The sequence below is a fragment of the Colossoma macropomum genome, unplaced genomic scaffold (assembly GCF_904425465.1).
Source record: "Colossoma macropomum unplaced genomic scaffold, Colossoma_macropomum, whole genome shotgun sequence".
Classification (NCBI taxonomy): domain Eukaryota; kingdom Metazoa; phylum Chordata; class Actinopteri; order Characiformes; family Serrasalmidae; genus Colossoma; species Colossoma macropomum.
This window is the reverse complement of record NW_023494798.1, coordinates 19,620,162-19,637,554: the sequence shown is the minus strand read 5'-3', so window position 1 is coordinate 19,637,554 and position 17,393 is coordinate 19,620,162. Positions and strand designations below refer to the sequence as shown.

General features: G+C 39.0%; 1 protein-coding gene across 2 annotated transcripts in view; it reads right to left on the bottom strand.

Annotated features, from left to right (window-relative positions):
* Nucleotides 1-1,031: 1,031 nt before the first annotated feature.
* The window catches only part of si:ch211-233h19.2 (uncharacterized protein LOC565175 homolog), a 43,760-nt gene continuing 27,398 nt past the window's right edge, over nucleotides 1,032-17,393 (bottom strand). For both annotated transcript variants that reach the window (XM_036585109.1, XM_036585110.1), the window contains 9 exons: nucleotides 15,825-16,088; nucleotides 13,874-14,047; nucleotides 13,604-13,784; nucleotides 11,886-11,982; nucleotides 11,574-11,675; nucleotides 9,801-9,927; nucleotides 9,400-9,578; nucleotides 8,328-8,493; nucleotides 1,032-1,989 (listed from right to left, as the gene is read on the bottom strand). In XM_036585109.1, the coding sequence (XP_036441002.1) occupies nucleotides 1,921-1,989; nucleotides 8,328-8,493; nucleotides 9,400-9,578; nucleotides 9,801-9,927; nucleotides 11,574-11,675; nucleotides 11,886-11,982; nucleotides 13,604-13,784; nucleotides 13,874-14,047; nucleotides 15,825-16,088 (1,359 nt within the window). In that variant the 3' untranslated portion in view covers nucleotides 1,032-1,920. The remainder of the gene's footprint in view (nucleotides 1,990-8,327; nucleotides 8,494-9,399; nucleotides 9,579-9,800; nucleotides 9,928-11,573; nucleotides 11,676-11,885; nucleotides 11,983-13,603; nucleotides 13,785-13,873; nucleotides 14,048-15,824; nucleotides 16,089-17,393) is intronic.

Below are 17,393 nucleotides of genomic sequence, written 5' to 3'. Positions count from 1 at the left end.
AGCCTCCTGTATTGGTCATAGCGGACATGGCCCTCCTGCGTTCAAACAATGTATTGTAGGGAGATGGCAAATAATAGCGAAGGGAAGATTATCCAAACTGGCATGTTATTTTAGCTAGTTTGGACCGATGAAGGCTACTGAATTAATCACAGAGGAGATACTGACATTAAGAGCTGAGCTGAAGGAGCAGCGATGCCTCTGTTAAGTGCTTGCAGGCCAGGTGGCATCTCTTCTACATATGCAGAACAGCAGAGAAAGGCACTTTGACAATATTAAGAGGGGTTTTGGTTGTGGCTTGGAGAGATGGATGCCTAAACACTTGTATAACATCTGGTTAAAATACATCTCAGACCACCTCCTGAAGTGGTTTGAGCCATCTAATTTAAATCCTGGAGCATTTACAACTGCATCACTATCTGGATATAATTCAGATACTCAAGACACATGAAATAACCAGGTCTTACAGTGACTGAACAGATTCACTAATTGAGAGAAATGTGACAATAGTGTATTTGTTTGAGTTTGTTTTTTACATTTTCCGTTTTGGTAGTCCATGTTACACTGTGTAGAGAGGTTAAACAAGGACTGTTGTATCAGTCTAATCTGGCTGTTATTTTCACCTTTTAGGGGGCGTTTAGACCACAGCTTTTCAAACTCTTTCAAGCGCGCTTCTTTTCATTGTCTATGGAACAACACGCATCGTGACTGACTAGCACTCCTCTAGCCTGTACAGCACACTTTTAAACTGCCCATTTAAAGCTACACTATGTAAAATTATTTTGTTGAAATTTGAATGAATAGCATTACCGAGTCATCAGAAAAAAAAACGCCAAAATATGGTGTTGGTGCACAGCTGTGATATCCCTGAAAACCTGAAATAGTGATTTAAAAGTCACACACTCTGGCTCAAAAAGAAGGTCTGGCTCAATGTTTACATTATAATGATGACAAAAATGGATAATTCACTCAAGTTTTTACTGAGTTCTATTTGATTAGATGCCCACAAATCATCAGATTCATCCACTTGTCCACAACACCTCAACGTTACATAACATTCTTCTGTACGTTGTCTGCAATTACACATTTCCACCAAAGAGGCCAGATTTTCAAAACCTACATAAAGTAAGTTGGAAAACTGTTTATCCACTGACAGCCAAAAAAAATAAACACCATCCAATCAATATTGAGCATGGCTTTTCTCTAGCCACCAACATGGAGACAAAGCTAGTCTTGGATATTTTCGAAAACCCAGAACTGTATAATACTCTGCATAAAATGCAACACCAACCAAACGTAGAAAAAAAAAAACTTTTCAAAATTATTTTTGTAAGTCAGTCCCAAAATGTTTTTCATATTCTCAGTTTTTCATATTCTCTCAAATCACTTTCTCATGTTTAACTAAATGTCAATCAAATGCGTTAATTCACCGCCACCTTAAGAAGCATATCCTGCTTCTTTTTACCACAAGACTCTGCATGCTTGCATTTAAAAAGGTGTCGTCTGAAAGCCCCCTTATGCAGTTTTCTAAAGGCTTTGCTGCAAGACATTTCCTTTCTTTGTCCTTAAATGCCTGTATTTGTGTGCAACGCCAAGTACCATGACCCCCTGCTTAAACCCAGTTCCGCAAGCAAGTCTTACATTTTGATATATTATTTATTAAAAACACACATATACAACAACAAACGACAAGGAAAACAAAGACAGATTGCACAGTGACATGATGATGACATCAAACAGAACCATCCCACAGGGTCTGCTGCTCTGGTCTTGAACAGAGTCGGCCCAAAATCCCCAGAGGCGCTTTTTTTCCTCAGATGCCCTTCTCCTCTCTGTCTTAAGGCCACTGCATGTGTACAGGTTCATGAGCGAAGAGGGGCTTCAAAGTATCCATCCATCCATCTCTTTTTTCCCCTCTTCCCTCTATCCCCACACCCATCTCTCTGCCTGGGAGGATTTCAGCTGGACGGCCTCGGAGCTCTGCTCGTTGCCCTAGAAACAGCGACATGCGGTTTTTACACGACGGAACAAATCGCAGCGCGCCGCTCACCCGTGTACCAGAGCGGAGAGCGGGATGGCCCTGCCCGGCTCGCTTTCAAAAGCACGCCCCCGATCAAGGCCAAGGACTAACCACCAACACCAACACGTTACCAAGACAACCAGTGCTCTCATTCGGCATTCGTCCGTGCATGGATAGAAGCCAGGCAGTAGATGTGAAAAGAGGAAGGAATCTACCTCCAACAGTGGCTGAGCCCAGCAACATGCCTGTACAGCTCAAAGCCTCTGTTACTTAATACCAGCTTCCTTTGTTTGCTGAAAATCCTAGAGGTCTCAAGATAGGCTTTAATCACTAGGCTCACTTGAATGTTATCCACTCATTTTTAACAAGTGATAGGGACTGTGTGCCTCATGCATATTAAGACATAATGCTTAAAGGAATAGTTAGGGAAAATGTAATTTGCACAATTTCTCCTTACCCCAAATGAAATTAATCAGCTAAGACTTGTTTGGTGTCAGAAATTTGCATATAGTACACTTTGGATGCTTTGTAGGTATTTGATTTGCATTCAACTAAACATCTGCTACATTCACTTTAATTTTTCCTAACCGTAACCTCAACCTAAAATCTAATCAAACCCTATTTCTGGTTCTAAACCTAACCCTGATCGAAATCCTAACACTAACCCTAAAGCTGTTGAGAAGCAATTGAGTCTAAGATTGTTGGTGTAGATTTGTAGATCTGTAGCTAATCTAATCTATAGATAATCTACAGAGGATTACAATGTACTACACAAATAAAGTAAGACTATTTGCTCTTTACCTTAGCACTTATATAACTGACTATAGAAGTTTATATCCCCACTAATTAAAGTGCATACCTAATCATTACACCCTGGCCTCAAACTATGGCTGCACAATATGGACATAAAATGTTCAAAAAAGCTGCCGGATATTGTAATGACGACACGAAAGTAGTGCCTCTGAAATAGTGTCTCTAAATTGTGTCACTCAGACTCAGATTTTTTAAAAATGTAATTTTATCTCATTTATTTTTTAAAGAAAAAAAATCAAACATACAAAAAGACCCATTCACTATTGTGTGAAGTGCACTTTATGTGCATTTCCTAAAGCTGCATTTCTCAACAGCTTGTTCTATACAGTTGTCTGCAAAATTTTGGGCACTCCGGTCAATGTTGATTTTCTAAGTGAAAATAAATACACATATAAGTATAATAGTTTTAATGCACAATTACTATTTGCTATGTTTAAAAAAAAATAATACAATGGAAGTTGCTAAAATAATGGAACATTTTATACTTCATGTTTCATTTTTTCCAAAATGTTCAAACTCAAATAAAAATAATTTACGCACTTAAATTTTTAGAGAAATGTCATATTTAGGTTTGTTTCCGGCAGTGGGTGTGTTTTCACTTAGAAAATCAACAAAATATCTAACTTGACCAGGGATGTTCAAATATTTGGGTATGACTGTATAAGCATACAAAATGAATAATATTCAGTTTAAAAAGGCAGGTTGGTTATGACAGTAGCATTACAACCTCACACTTTTACACACAGCTCTGGAATGAAAACAGTTATCCTGGATATTTATTGGCTAGTAGTTAAGGACAGAGTTGTTTTGAGCTGTGCACATGTGTGTGCTTTGGATTTGGCTTTATAGCAGAGTGGTTAAGACACACCACTACTCTAATGTTAAATAGGGTTCCTAATGCTACAGTCCTGCAAATCAAATTCCATCACTCTTGCTGTGTGTGTAGTGTAATTTGACATGTTCTGTCATCATAGCCCAGTGGAAACTCCTATCACAATGATAAGAATACAATTAATCATGCAGCCTTTCTTCAAACTAAGTTGCAAAGTAATTGCAAATAGACATACGTACAGTTGTATGCAGAAGTTTGGATGTGTCGGCTTGAATTACATGTTAACATATCATCTGCAGAGAATATACTTCTGCACCTTTTTAATGCACAAGTACTGATTACTTGCTGAATTCAACATATGGGAGGGGCGACAAAAAAACATCAAATGTGACCTGTGCTAAATTTATGACACATTTAATATGTTATCTTTTATTTTTTCCAACATGTTAAACTCAGCAAATAGATAGAAATGATGCAGTAAAATTTGCAGAACACCACTATATTTAAGTTTTGTTAACTTATTTTCACTTATAAAATCAAAAAAACATCATTTGACCAGGAGTGTTAAAACTTTTGTATTTGTATTTGGTTTCCTGCCCTGTATGGCAAACTATTATCAATGAAAATTGAAAAAATAAAAAATAAAATAAAAAATTATATGCAATAAAAACTGATTTTTTTTCAACCTTTATAGCTACAACAGCAACTGCTACCTTTAAGGCAAGGGGAAAATTTAAATACTTTTTTTTGTTGTTTTTGGGGTTTTTTTTCCAAACTATCCCTTTAATGTTCACATTATAAAGAATTCAAATATTGGATAGTCAATACTAATCCAAACACTTCATCTCCTAATGACAGTTGTAAAGTTTCCCTAAAAATTTCACCAGCTTCTCCTGATTTGACTAGTTTGATGAGTCTTGTCATTCATTAGCCTTAATTAACGTTTAGAGGGCCAAAAAGGTCTGTGCCTGCCAAGGGAGATTTAAACATGTTCCCACAGGGTGACTAAAACAGCCTCTCTCTGCAGTCTTCGCTGATGCAGTCTTTTAAGTGACAATGGCACTTCCAAAGAAAGAGTCCCTCAAACCCCACTCTCAGTCTGTCTCCATCGCTGTCTCGCTCTCTCTTTAATTGGCTTCAGACACGATGTGACACACTGCATCTCTTTCTGCGGCTCAACATAGTCTTTAATCTTAAAGAAGCCCCTCAGTGGCTACTTCAACTGCCTTCAGTTAAACATCAAGGCAAACACACACACACACACACACACACACATATCCTGGCACACTGATTTCTGCTATTGTTGTGAGCACTCAGAGGGAGAGGGACCTAGAAATCAAGAGAGGGAGAGGCAAGAAGTCCGAGGTTGAATTAAGGTCTCTCTCTTTCTGAGAAACATGCATTCCTCGTGCTGAGACATTTTGTGCAGTAATCACAGATAAGCGAGTTTTCATCCTAAACGCTGAGTCGACAGCCATACACATTAAATGTACGGTGTGACAAACTGCATTTGCCTCCCTCAAAAGTCCATATTTAAGAGAGACGTTCTGCGCAGAGCATGATAAATTAAAAAATTCACATTTCCATCTCTAAAGCTCTGTAAGCATGTCTCCCTCCTGCAAATGACGAGCAGAGAGGGCAGCGGAGGCACTGGGGTTCATTATGGCAGTGCTGGCTTGGGGGTTATATGAGGAGGTTGTTTCAGATCACAGAGCAAGATTATAGAAGTGTTTGAATCATTATGACCAACACAGGAGAGATAATAATGAACTAGTTATCCAGGAATGTGGTGTCGTTTGCCATCTAAGAGTTTTCTCTTACAGTGCCATTAAAAAGATCCAGCATGGTTGTTATTTTTTTTTAATCTAATATTTTATACATATATATATATATATATAAATAAAACCTCATATTTATCAGAACAGCTTAATTTACAGCCTCTGCATCAAACGTTACAGCCCAGTTCTTACTTATTACCTGTTTGCAAGTTCGGACCATGCCTTCAACAGATGGGGGTAGTATGAGGGGAGACTTTGATTAAGGGAAGGGAGAGAACTCTGAGAACTTGAGCTAGAGCTGTAGGCGGCTTCTGCTTGGAGCTAGAAGCGTGGGGTCCCCCCTTTCGAAGCTGGTAGGACTGACAGATAGAACTGAGGAACAGGGAGGAGATGGGGTGATGGTGGGGATTGTGAAAACTTTGTCTCAGAAGGTAGAGATAAGAATTTACTGTGCATTAGACTGGAAGGAGGAGGGGTTTCAGGCATGGCCCTTCCATTACCAGGCTGGAAACTGCATCACACTAAACCAACCCTACATGTATAAGCCTGAAGAAGAAAAGTCAGAACTTAAACCTCAACCTGAAAATCTTCACAGCCTTATAGCTGCTTTTCAGTGTTGCTATTTAGGGTCAGATTCTACATTTGTGTTAGCTAGTTGACGTGTATCTCTATCAGCTTGTTATCTAGGCATTTTTGAACAATTTAAGCCGCTTTTCCACCACATGATACTGGTTTGACTCGACTGTACCTCACTTTTTTGGTTTGGTTTTCCACTAGGCAAATCTGGGACCTGCTAGTGAGCACTACTTTTGATATCAACTCCGTCAAGGTTACAGACAAGCTATCAAAAGGTGACTTAAAAACACTGTAGACTACTGACTGGTCGGATATATTTGCTAAACAAATATGCTAACGATAGCTACCAGATTACTGTACTCTCTCTGCGTTGCTTTTGAGCAACTAGAATCGTCTCATCATCTGAACTCTGATGTAGTATTTCCCAAACCCCCCCTGTTTTTTTTAGTAGTCTTTTGTCTTGCTGCCATCAGCCTCTTCTCAACATAATGTGTCTTCTTCACACCATGGCAGTTTCATACATATCGCTATGATGACCAGCTATATTGAGGGGGTACTATCTGCAGCAGAAAACATAGTAGCTGGTACCAAATTGAGTAGAGTCGAATCGAGCCATATCATGCATGCATAGCCAGTAATGGTATCTGGCAACAAAAATAAGGCTTAAGTTTTGGATAAGATTTATTAAACAGTAAATAAACATATGTGCTGGATGTTTCTGGCTTGTTACGTTTGTGCCGCATGGAGTAAAACCAGTCATGACAGCGATTTTTAAAAATATGAATTTCCACGTTGCCTGCAATAACATTAAGTGTTTGAGGAAAGCTGTTGCTGAGGCCAGTTTTTAGTCCACAGTAAAATGCTAACTACAAACCCTTGTACTGGCTATCAAATAAAGTGTAATTCCAACACAGTGGTTACGGCGCAGTGTAATAATCTTTTAAAACTTCAGAGGTCATTTTATTCAGTACTCGGTGCACAATAAATGTCGTGTTGAAGCACATTGTGTGAAAACAGACTTCCTGATATAAAATTTTGAGTAAGGTGGAAAAATAATGTGCTGGGTCTTTAAGTTCTAGGTATTAGCCAGGTAAGCGTAAGGTACGAACTCCACAGTACTAGGTAATGATGTGGAGTAGCAATGTAGCTTTAAGAAGCAAAAGACATAGTACAAAAAAGTACAAAGACTTTGCTTAAAGTTCTTTTCTATAACCTGGTACGTAAACCTGATCTAGCTGGCAACTGCAAAACTGCTGTGCATTTTATCATGGCCATGGTGTTGAGTAACAAGATAGTAAAATCCAAAACAGTCTAACTGAAATGTCTAACAAGTTCTAAGTATTAACTAAATATCTAAATACCAGGTAGTTTTAAGGGACAAAAAGACACCGTATAAAGTTCACTCTATGTGTCGTTTTTCGTCCCTCGTTCCCCCCATTAACTCCCAGTCATTTTCGCCCTATAATTTCCTTTACCCGACAGCCACTGAGCACTGCATGTGCTCAGTCAGGGCAGGTCTAGAAGCTCTGTTCCACAGACATACTGACCTGCACTTCTCTATGTGTTGTTTTTTCATCCCTCGTTCCTCCCATAGACTCCTATTAATTTTCACTCACACCCACACCATATTTTTTTCTTTGCCTGACAGCCACCTAACTTCATGTACTCACTCAAGGCAGGTCACCGAGCTCTAATCCACAGCCATACTGACCCGCACTCCTCAATGTGTTGATTTTTTTTATCCCTCATGCTTACCCATAGAGTTCCATTCATTTTCACCCCACCTAAGCCATATTTTTCCTTTGCTCTGCAGCCACCACACTGCAGCCATACTGACTCACACTCCTCAATGTGTCGATTTTTTCATCTTTGCATGTTAACACGCTTAAACTGTGCCATGACTGCATTTTCTTCAGGAAATGCACTATTCCAGTTTACTATGTCCTTTTACACCTCAACAGGCAGAATCTGTTAGTAATTACAGTGTAATTTGGTAAGACTGTCTGAGGTACTTTCTATCATTTTTTTGCTGCATCTTTGGAGTTTATACCATACACTTACCTAGTTAATATCTAGAACCTGTTGGGTATTTCAGGGTAATCTGGTTAGACTGTGATGGATGACATACTTTTGACTTACCGTCATGTCACCCAAAATAATTACCTAGCATTTTGGAATTTGTACTTCACACTTACCTGATTAATACCTAGAACTTTGGGGACTGTGAAAGAAAGAATTACTATTTTTTTATAGTGCATATTTGTATGTGACAGGATAAACTGAGGCACAGTACAGAGAAGGGTTCATGTACCTTGGTAGCGATGGCCTTCAGCTTGCGCAGTAAAGAGGGTTTGGAGTAAACCACCTCGTCCTCCACCTCCTCCCCCTCCCCCTCCATGATGGCACAGCTGTCCGCTGCTGGCAATTCACACTCCTTATTGGCTGACATCACCAGCTTGGAATACTTAAACTCCAGCCTATTCAGGCAAAGAAAGAGAAAAGTATGAGACTTACTACTGGTATAAAGGTGCATTTATGTGGTCCTCAACAAACTCATGAAGTTGAAAAACTCGTCACCATTTTGTAACTTCTAGGTGTTTACGTTCAACTTACAAATGTTGTTATTTTTCAGCATCAGAAAAAAAGCAGAAAACATAGATTTGACAGAAAATTCCCCAGAAGCCTCAACAACTAAATAAAATGTTAACCTATTCATTATTTATTGGACCCATCCTTTGCCATTATTATACCTATTACACCCTTTATTCAGCTCTTCTCAGGAGAGATTTCAGTTTTTCAAAGAAACCTTCCCCTTAATTGTAACAAGTGCATTATCTTATATGAGAAATATCTCCTTTAGCCATTTTAGATGCATATGAGAAAGAAATCTGCAAGGCAGCTAAGTTGTGTTTGGATAGTTGCTTGTGTGAATGTTAGTGTCTCTTTGAAGGGTCACATACTGTCAGTGACTCCTTTGAAAACAGCTTTTGTTGGGAGGACATGGTCGTAACTAGTAACTGTAGTTAGTTTTAAGATTGGAAGGATGAGTACCAATGGGAGTAGGGTGAACAAAAGTAAAGAGGGACAAAATACATTTTTAGGGGACAAAATATTTTTGCATAAACTTACATATAAATATGTTTCATGCGCTTTTTTTCTGACTCTGGAAAATAACTTGTACATAATGGCTATTCTGAATGGAAATAAAATAAATAAAGGGGTGGTCTTTGACTTCAGTACTCTTCTTTTTATACTCCATTTAGGGGCCTTTATTTTTCAGTGAAGCTAAATATTGTCAGGCTAAAGAAAGATCTGTAATCATGCAGCATAGTGGTCAGCTGATGGGTGACTGGGCTCAGGGGGGGAGGTCAGACAGGTCTTACTTTTTGTTCTTATTCCAGACGTAGCAGGTGAGGGAGACGAGCAGGGCGGCACAGAACGCCCCCACCCCGGCTCCCACCTTCAGCCAGAAATCGATCATCTCACACGCCATGCTTTTCTTCACCGGCAGAGCTACTCCTCCTGTGCAGAGCCGCGGCTCCGTCCACACGTACACAGTGTCCTGACAAGAAGCACACACACACAAATTCAACCACACCTTTACCTCCCCATCCATTATTACTCACTGATGCTGATCGGCATGACAAATCCAGGCAGTGTTTTGGAGGTTCTACAGTCTCCATCTGTAAAATTCACTTTTTTTTTCAAACACAGGGAAGATTGATGGTTCAAAGAAACAGAAAAATCTCTGTGAGCTTTGATGAAATGGCTGAATAAAGAGCACCTGCACTCCTCCCTTGCAGGCTCCCTCGATCTGGTGGTAGTCGGCCTCAGTGCAGCGTGGGCAAGCACTGGAACTCTCCCACAGAAAGTGGAAGGTACAGCCGTCGCAGGTGCCTGCTGGACACTGCCTGCAGAATGATATAGAGGGTCATTCAGCTCACAGCTCCACAACCAAGAACAGCAAGGGAACAACAGCTCTCTAAAACAAACAAGCTCCATAAAACCAACCAGAGAATAAAGCAAGATTAAATTAACAAAATCAAGATGTTTTGGAATTAACCCTTAAATACATACCTCCCCAGTCACCTTGACCTTATTTTACCCCAGTTTTATCCCCAAATTTTTCACTGTTCAACATCAACAAAAAAGCAGAAACCCTCAACAATTAATTATAATTCCATTTTTCTCAGTATTCCATGTGCCCATTCTTTGCCTTATTATTGCCTATTAAAGTTTCTATTCTTTTTGGGAGACTTGCTTTCAGTTTTTCAAATAAATCTGCAGGGACATTTTTCCAAAGTTCAGTCTTAGAAATTGGTTGTATTTCCGCTTCTCACAATCTAAGTAATCACAAACACATTTAATGATGTTGAGGTCTGGAATCTGGGGTGGTCATTCTATTGTTCTGAGAACACCAGCAGCTCCTGTGTTTGATTTGCAATCTCCTTCTTTTTGTCTGTTTTCTTTTCTCAGTAAGAGCTTCTTAACAGGTACACTTGCTTTCAGTCCCATAGTGTTGAGCTGTTGTCTCACAGTGGAAGGATGGACAGAAACACCTGTGTTTTTTTTTTTTAGATCTGAAGCAAGAGTGAAGCTTGATTTTCTCTCAAAGATGTTTGGTGTTTTGGTAGCTTTCAAGGTCTTACATGGCTGTTAGGACTCTCATTTTCTCTACAGAAACCCTAGTTTTTATGCACGTGGATCTCAGAAATATAAATAACTTGTTCTTAATGGCCATTTTGACTGGAAATTAAACAAATGAAGTGTGGTCTCTGACCTTTAGGCAGCAATGTATTTTATTATTCTGTTATTTTCAATATAATGTGACAGTTCAAAACTCTCTGGGCAGTTTGTAGATCTGTGTCAGATATACATGTGCTAGATATAAGTGATGAATGGCTGGAGAAACACCAGAGCATTTAAAGATTAAATTATGTGCCTTACCATAAAAATTCAAATCATCTTTTAATTAAATAATGCTGATCAATAATGTCTTCAGAACAAAAACGTAAATATGCTGTAGCTTTGCAACTACATTGGTGATACTGTAAAAGTTGGAAAAATGTCATGGCATAAACCATCCTAAATATCCTGATTGGGGATTTTATGACTAAAGGCTGCCAGTGTTCATTATCAGACTTTATTTTATAATCCATGAAAACAAATGACGTAATGACATAATTATTCATTAGCAAAGCTGACCTCTACAGGCAGGGGTCTGTAAAATTACAAAAGTTAGATTAAAACCTTGCCTTCTGCGCTAATTGAAGAGCCAAGAGACTGAAATATACTCTCTGAGTCTTTATGATCTATGATCTAATATTAGACTTCTGCATGTCTCAGTGGAAGGTTTTTGCCTGGGTTCACTTAGCATAGTCTGCACTTCTTAGTAGAAGCCAAGTGTTTAAAAAAACGGGTCGAACTTCGCATTTCCATTAGGACAGTCCATGTGCAGACAAGGCAGAAAAATCACGGTGGTTGCCTCTGCAGTGACTTAAACTATGGCACAAGATTAAATGCTTGCACTGTAATGCAGCATATGAGTGTAGTGTACCTGGGCACTGATATTTCTCCTTTAGCACTCTTCTCAGGGTTACAGCGTAGAGTGACCACTGTATTTCTGCCATTCTCGCAGGAGGACGTTGTTTGTGGAGATCTGCGCACAGTAGAATATATTAGAACAACAAATATGAATAAATACACATCAATCTTATGGGCTTTGAGTGGTACAGAACTGTCTTGAGAAGAAAAACTGTCTTGAATATATCCCTCAAAACACAACGACACCCCACAGATCCCATGGGACTTTTATCTAACACTAGCAAAAAGGACAGGGGTTAAGCTGTTGCGTTCTCTGGGCTATTACCGATAGTAGAAATTGATGTCTGGGACTCTTCTGGGGGCAGTGGGGAAGAGTTCTGCTTGGGCTGCAACTCCATTGAGTGATTTCTCCACTGTGGCTCCTGTAAAACAAACACAGCCTCTCTTAGTGAGGAACACAGAGCTTAAGAAATTCTCTCTTCCCCTCAAACATTCACAACACACACACACACACGCAACATTCAGCTTATCAATTAATACATTTGTTAAAGCAGCTGATTATTTTACCATATTATTATTTTGTTTATGCTCATAATCTAATGAAAGCTATTAATGTCACTCCATGGTAATATAACCAGCACTATCATGTTAGGTTTTATTTGGTACTTTGGGTGATCGAGGACTGATCGTGTTGGGCTTGGACAGAAAATTCTTGGGCTATATTTGGTTTCTGACCAAAGTTTCAGATTTCAAATATTAACTTACAACATGTTATTCAAAAGCAGGTGTGTCGTTTGAAAATATGCCTGGGTGACAAAACAAGAACAGTAATTACCCAAACTAATCATTTCTTCAATAATATTCCTATTCAGAGGTAAAGGTTGACAATTATCTATTTAATAACTATAATTTGATTAATTTAATATAATTATTCATTTAATCAAAAATAGTACAAAGGCAACATATCAAATGTTGAAAATAAGACAATTATTTTGAAAAAAAGTTGGAACAGGGAATACAATATATATATATATATATATATATATATATATATATATGTACACATAGGATTCAGAAACGCTAATGCCTTCTCTGGGCCCAAGCTCATTTAAGATGGACTGAGGTGAAAAGGTAAAGTGTCCTGCTGTCAGGCGAATCAATATTTGAAATTCCTTTTGGAAATCACGGATGCCAAGTCCTCCGGGCTAAAGAAGAGATGGACTATCCAGCTTGTTATCAGTGCCCAGTTCAAAAGCCAGCATCCATGATGGTATGGGGGAGCATTAGTGCACATCTCTGAAGGCACCATTAATGCTGAATGATATATACCGGAGTTAGAGAAACATATGCTGCCATCCAGATGACGTCTTTTTCAGGTAAGGCCTTGCTTATTTCAGCAAGACAATGGCAAACGACATTCTGCGTGTGTTACAACAGCATGGCTCTGTAGTGAAAGAGTCTGTGTGCTAAACTGGCCTACCTGTAGTCCAGACCTGTCACCCACTGAGAACATTTGGAGCATTATGAAACAAAAATATGACAAAGGAGACCCTGAACTGTTCAGCAGCAAAAATCCTATATCTAAAAAAACATTTCACTTTCAAAACTGCAGCAAATTGTCTCCTCAATTCAGGAAAAAGTTTACACATTGTTTTTAAAAGAAGAGGTGATGCAACACAGTGGTAAACATGCCCCTGTCCCAATTTTTTTTAAATGTCTTGATGGCATCAAATTCAAAATGGGTATATATTTTTCAAAAAACAATAAAGTTTCTCAGTTTCAACATCTGATGTGTTGTCTTTGCACTATTTTGAATGAAATATAGCATTTTCATTTATGTTTTGCACAGAATGCCAACTTCTTTGGAAAATATAATGGGTTTGGGTTGTATAATGATTAGAATAATTACCAGTTTTGAATGTGATGGATAAAGACACACCTTTTGCTATAAAGTAAAGTTGTGTATTATATGAAAGACTAAGTTGCCAACAATGACAAAGTACCATTAAGACAAAGCACAAGTACATAACCCCCCCGACTCACCAAGAAATGAGTCCGCCAGACTGGTGGACTGTGAAGAGAGGGCTACCCTAAAGCCACGCCCATCAGAGGGGATGACCGTTGACTGACAGATGAAGGCTTCCACAGAGTTGGATTCGGCACTATGAGGATCCTTATCAGACAGATCTGTAACATTATCTGAACAGACTGCTGGCCTGTGACCCTGAGAACAGTAAGAATGGAGATCATCTCAACAAGAACAAGTCAACTGAGAAACACAATAACACATAAGTCCCATAGAAAACTGTGTACCTCTAGCCCACATAGGCTGATGTTGAAGAGATGGTAGTACTTGGTGCCTTTGGAAGTGAAGCTGGGGCCATTCATGATGGAGCCAGTAAAGCCCAGAGGACTGAAGTCGAACTGCAGAGTCTGGTTCAGCTCCAAGTGTGTAAACGAACAGTCACTAAAACACAAGCTGTGCTCCTACAACAAAAAACATACAATTTACGTCCTTTTTAAAAAAAATTGGCTGGACAGTAACAGATTCTTCAAGGGCCCATATCCTACATTTCTCCCCACTTAAAATGTTTGCATGGCTTTACATACCACACAGTCATTTTCCAACCTCTCTTTACCTTTTAGCATAATTAAACTGGCTCTTTGTTTGGGCATGTAAACTTTAAGCTCACATGCAGCTCCTCCAGAGTGTCCCAGTCTACTGGCAATGCTTTTTTGGAGATTATACAATCTGTGTGGATACAGCTGAACACCTGTGATGGCAGTTGGTGCAACTTAAAGTAGCTGAATTCACTAATTAGAAGGAGTGTCTGTACACTTTTGGACAAATAGCGTATGTACATAACTTCTGTTTTGATTTGCAGCCTTATATCATGCAGCAGCCCAAGCTGAAATGTATGCAAACCCTTTCAGATTTCAGAATTCAACAACACATTTTCTTCCTGACACTCAGGAACAGCACAAAGTTTAAGCACAAGAACCTGACAGTGAGCTGTTCACCCTTACATCTTCCACTTCAATAACTCTGCTACAGAATGTCAGCAGTAACAACAGTGCTTATCCTCGCAACATGAATATACAAACTAAAACACTATAGGCTGAACGGGCAGTGAAATATAAATGTGGTTATAGTTGTGACATCACAACCACGATAAATTTAGAATATAAAGAATGGAGAGTGAATAGTACCTTTTGAAACATTAACAATGTTTATATAGTATCAAAATCTTATTTCAAAAAAGCAATGGAACTTCAGTTTTCCATGACATGGGTCCTTCAGTAACCTCCATACTTCTCCTTATACTCTAGTTACTCCTTTAGTGTTGTTATAGGATGTGGATGGGGCAGCCAGCAGACACGGAACAGCATTCAAGGAATCCACAAGCCACTACACTGCTGAATTCCCCTCCGCTCACACATTCTCTCGTTCCTCTCCACTGGTTGCCTCAAGCTGCTCACATCAAGTTCAAAACTGTTACTAGCACACAGATCAATAAGAAGCACAACTCTAGTTATATATAGGAGCTAATCAAACCATATACACGTCTGTAAGAGCATTCTGTTCTGCTACCTCCAGGTGCTGCAGGGCTTCCACATAAGATGTGGCCTGGTTTGGTCTACTTTTAGTTCAGGCTCTTCACTGCTGCAGTAAAGACTACTACACTACTGTGGAAAGATGAAAGTGGTTCTGCGAATGCACTTAAAAAGGGAAAATCTCTGCTGCTCTCTTAATTGTGACTATTTTAAAAGATATCACTCACTCATATCTAGAAATTTCATTACATTAACATACATAAGTTGGGCACCTTGCTACTTGCCTACAGTCACTGTTTCAGAGATACAAGGTTCTGCTATGACACTTCACGTTACATGTAGCCAGATTATAGGTATTTCTCAGTGGATGTCACAAAATGTCCTACTACTAAATACTACTCAGACCCCTTTCAGACCACTTAGTGCTTGCAAAGTGGGCAGCGTTCTCTGAACATTTCGGCTGGCGAGAGGAACCACCAAACATGCCTGCTGCTGTCCTATTGGCCGCTCTGAAACGATTGGGCTGAGCGCATCATGGAAAATTGGAAAAATGACCCCGTGTGCCTACCAGGGTGGGTTCCGTTTTTGTGCCGACAGAAGCAGAAAGTGCCTAAACAATGTATTGAGAATTATAACTACTAAAGTTCACCTAATGATTCTACATGCCCTTAGCAATACAGTGGCAAACCACACACACAAACAGCTGGACCTTGTTGCTGCGACTGCCTGGGCCGCATGGCTGACATGCATCTCGGCCGTAGACGTGGTGTCCTGAGAGGAAGGTGTTGGGTGGGCATTCCAGACACTGGTTGGTCTCCTCGTCTATGTAATAGCCGGCTGGGCACGGCACGCATGCTGAGCCAGGCTGCTGAGACTCTATAGCACAAGCCCTACAGGATGAGGCTACACCATCCAGAGCATTCGTCACTGTGATCGAGTAGATCTTCACCATGTCATTGATGTACTGACGCACCTGAAACAGAGAGAGACAGAGACAAAGAGAGACAGAGAGAGAGAGAGAGAGAGAGAGAGAGAGAGAGAGAGACATTAATCTGCTTATTATCCAGTAACTACTATGAACTATATCATTGCTGTCTTAAAGGGTAATTCCACCGATTAAAATCTTTTTTTATATAATTAAATCATGAACATGTAAATGTGTTAATGTGTTAATGAGCCATTCCAGAGAAACCTGCAGAGACAGAATTCTTCACAGCAGTGGTGATAAAAACCAGACTAGTAATTTAAAAAGAACAAGACAAGAGACAAGTTTGTTTCACAATATTTTTGAGGTAACATTGCGGTCTAAAATTTTGTTAATGCTTATTTTTTAAAGAGAAGTACATGCAGGGTGTTGTAAGCCAAAATAGTACCCAAATGATTTTTCGGATTGATCATTTTATTTGATCATTAGTAACATTACATATAATAACTAATAAAGACTTTTGTCGGACCATTGATAGTTTTGGACAGTGAATAAAATGGCTATATTTGCATTGTAAACTTTGTGACTCGGTTCCTATCACCACTTATCACTGTTCATCAAAAAACACCATGCAGTCATAAAAAAAATAAAAAATAAAAAATAACAGTTGTCACGCCAAAACATGGTATCACTGTGACAATATGGTAACTACTATAAAAATCATGTGTAAGGTATGTAGTTAGAGACCAAGCTTTATTTATTTCATTTCCAGTACAAGTTACTCATTTTTCAGGAGATATTTCTGGAGAGATCAGATACAAGTAAAACTTTATAATAACAGGCCCTAACAAACAGTGACATAACCATTATCTAAATAGTTTGCTGATGAATGTAAATAATTATATGCTCTATACAGCTATGCATTAATAAGTGGTACAATTCGAATTATTAACCATTTAGTGACATACAAGTAACTGATAATTATTTTTTTATATTCATAGGGGTCTGTTATTCTAAAGTGTTACAGATATAAGATCATTCACTTGCCTAACTAAGGCTAAAGTCAAAGGGAAATAAGTGAAAAGTTTACAAAATTGAAGTTGAAAAAATATTAAAAGAGACTGAATGACATAGAGACTCCAGACTACCATAGAGGCCTGGGAGACCACCAAAACTGTCACCACCAGATAAACAGTACTTAATGCTTTCATCTTTGAGAGAGAGGAGAAAATCAAGCTTCACTCTTGCTTCAGTTCTGAAAAAATCCACAGGTGTTTCTGTCCATCCTTCCAATGTGAGAAGACAACTGAACACTTATGAGTTTGAAAGGGTCTGAAGAACCATTACTGAGAA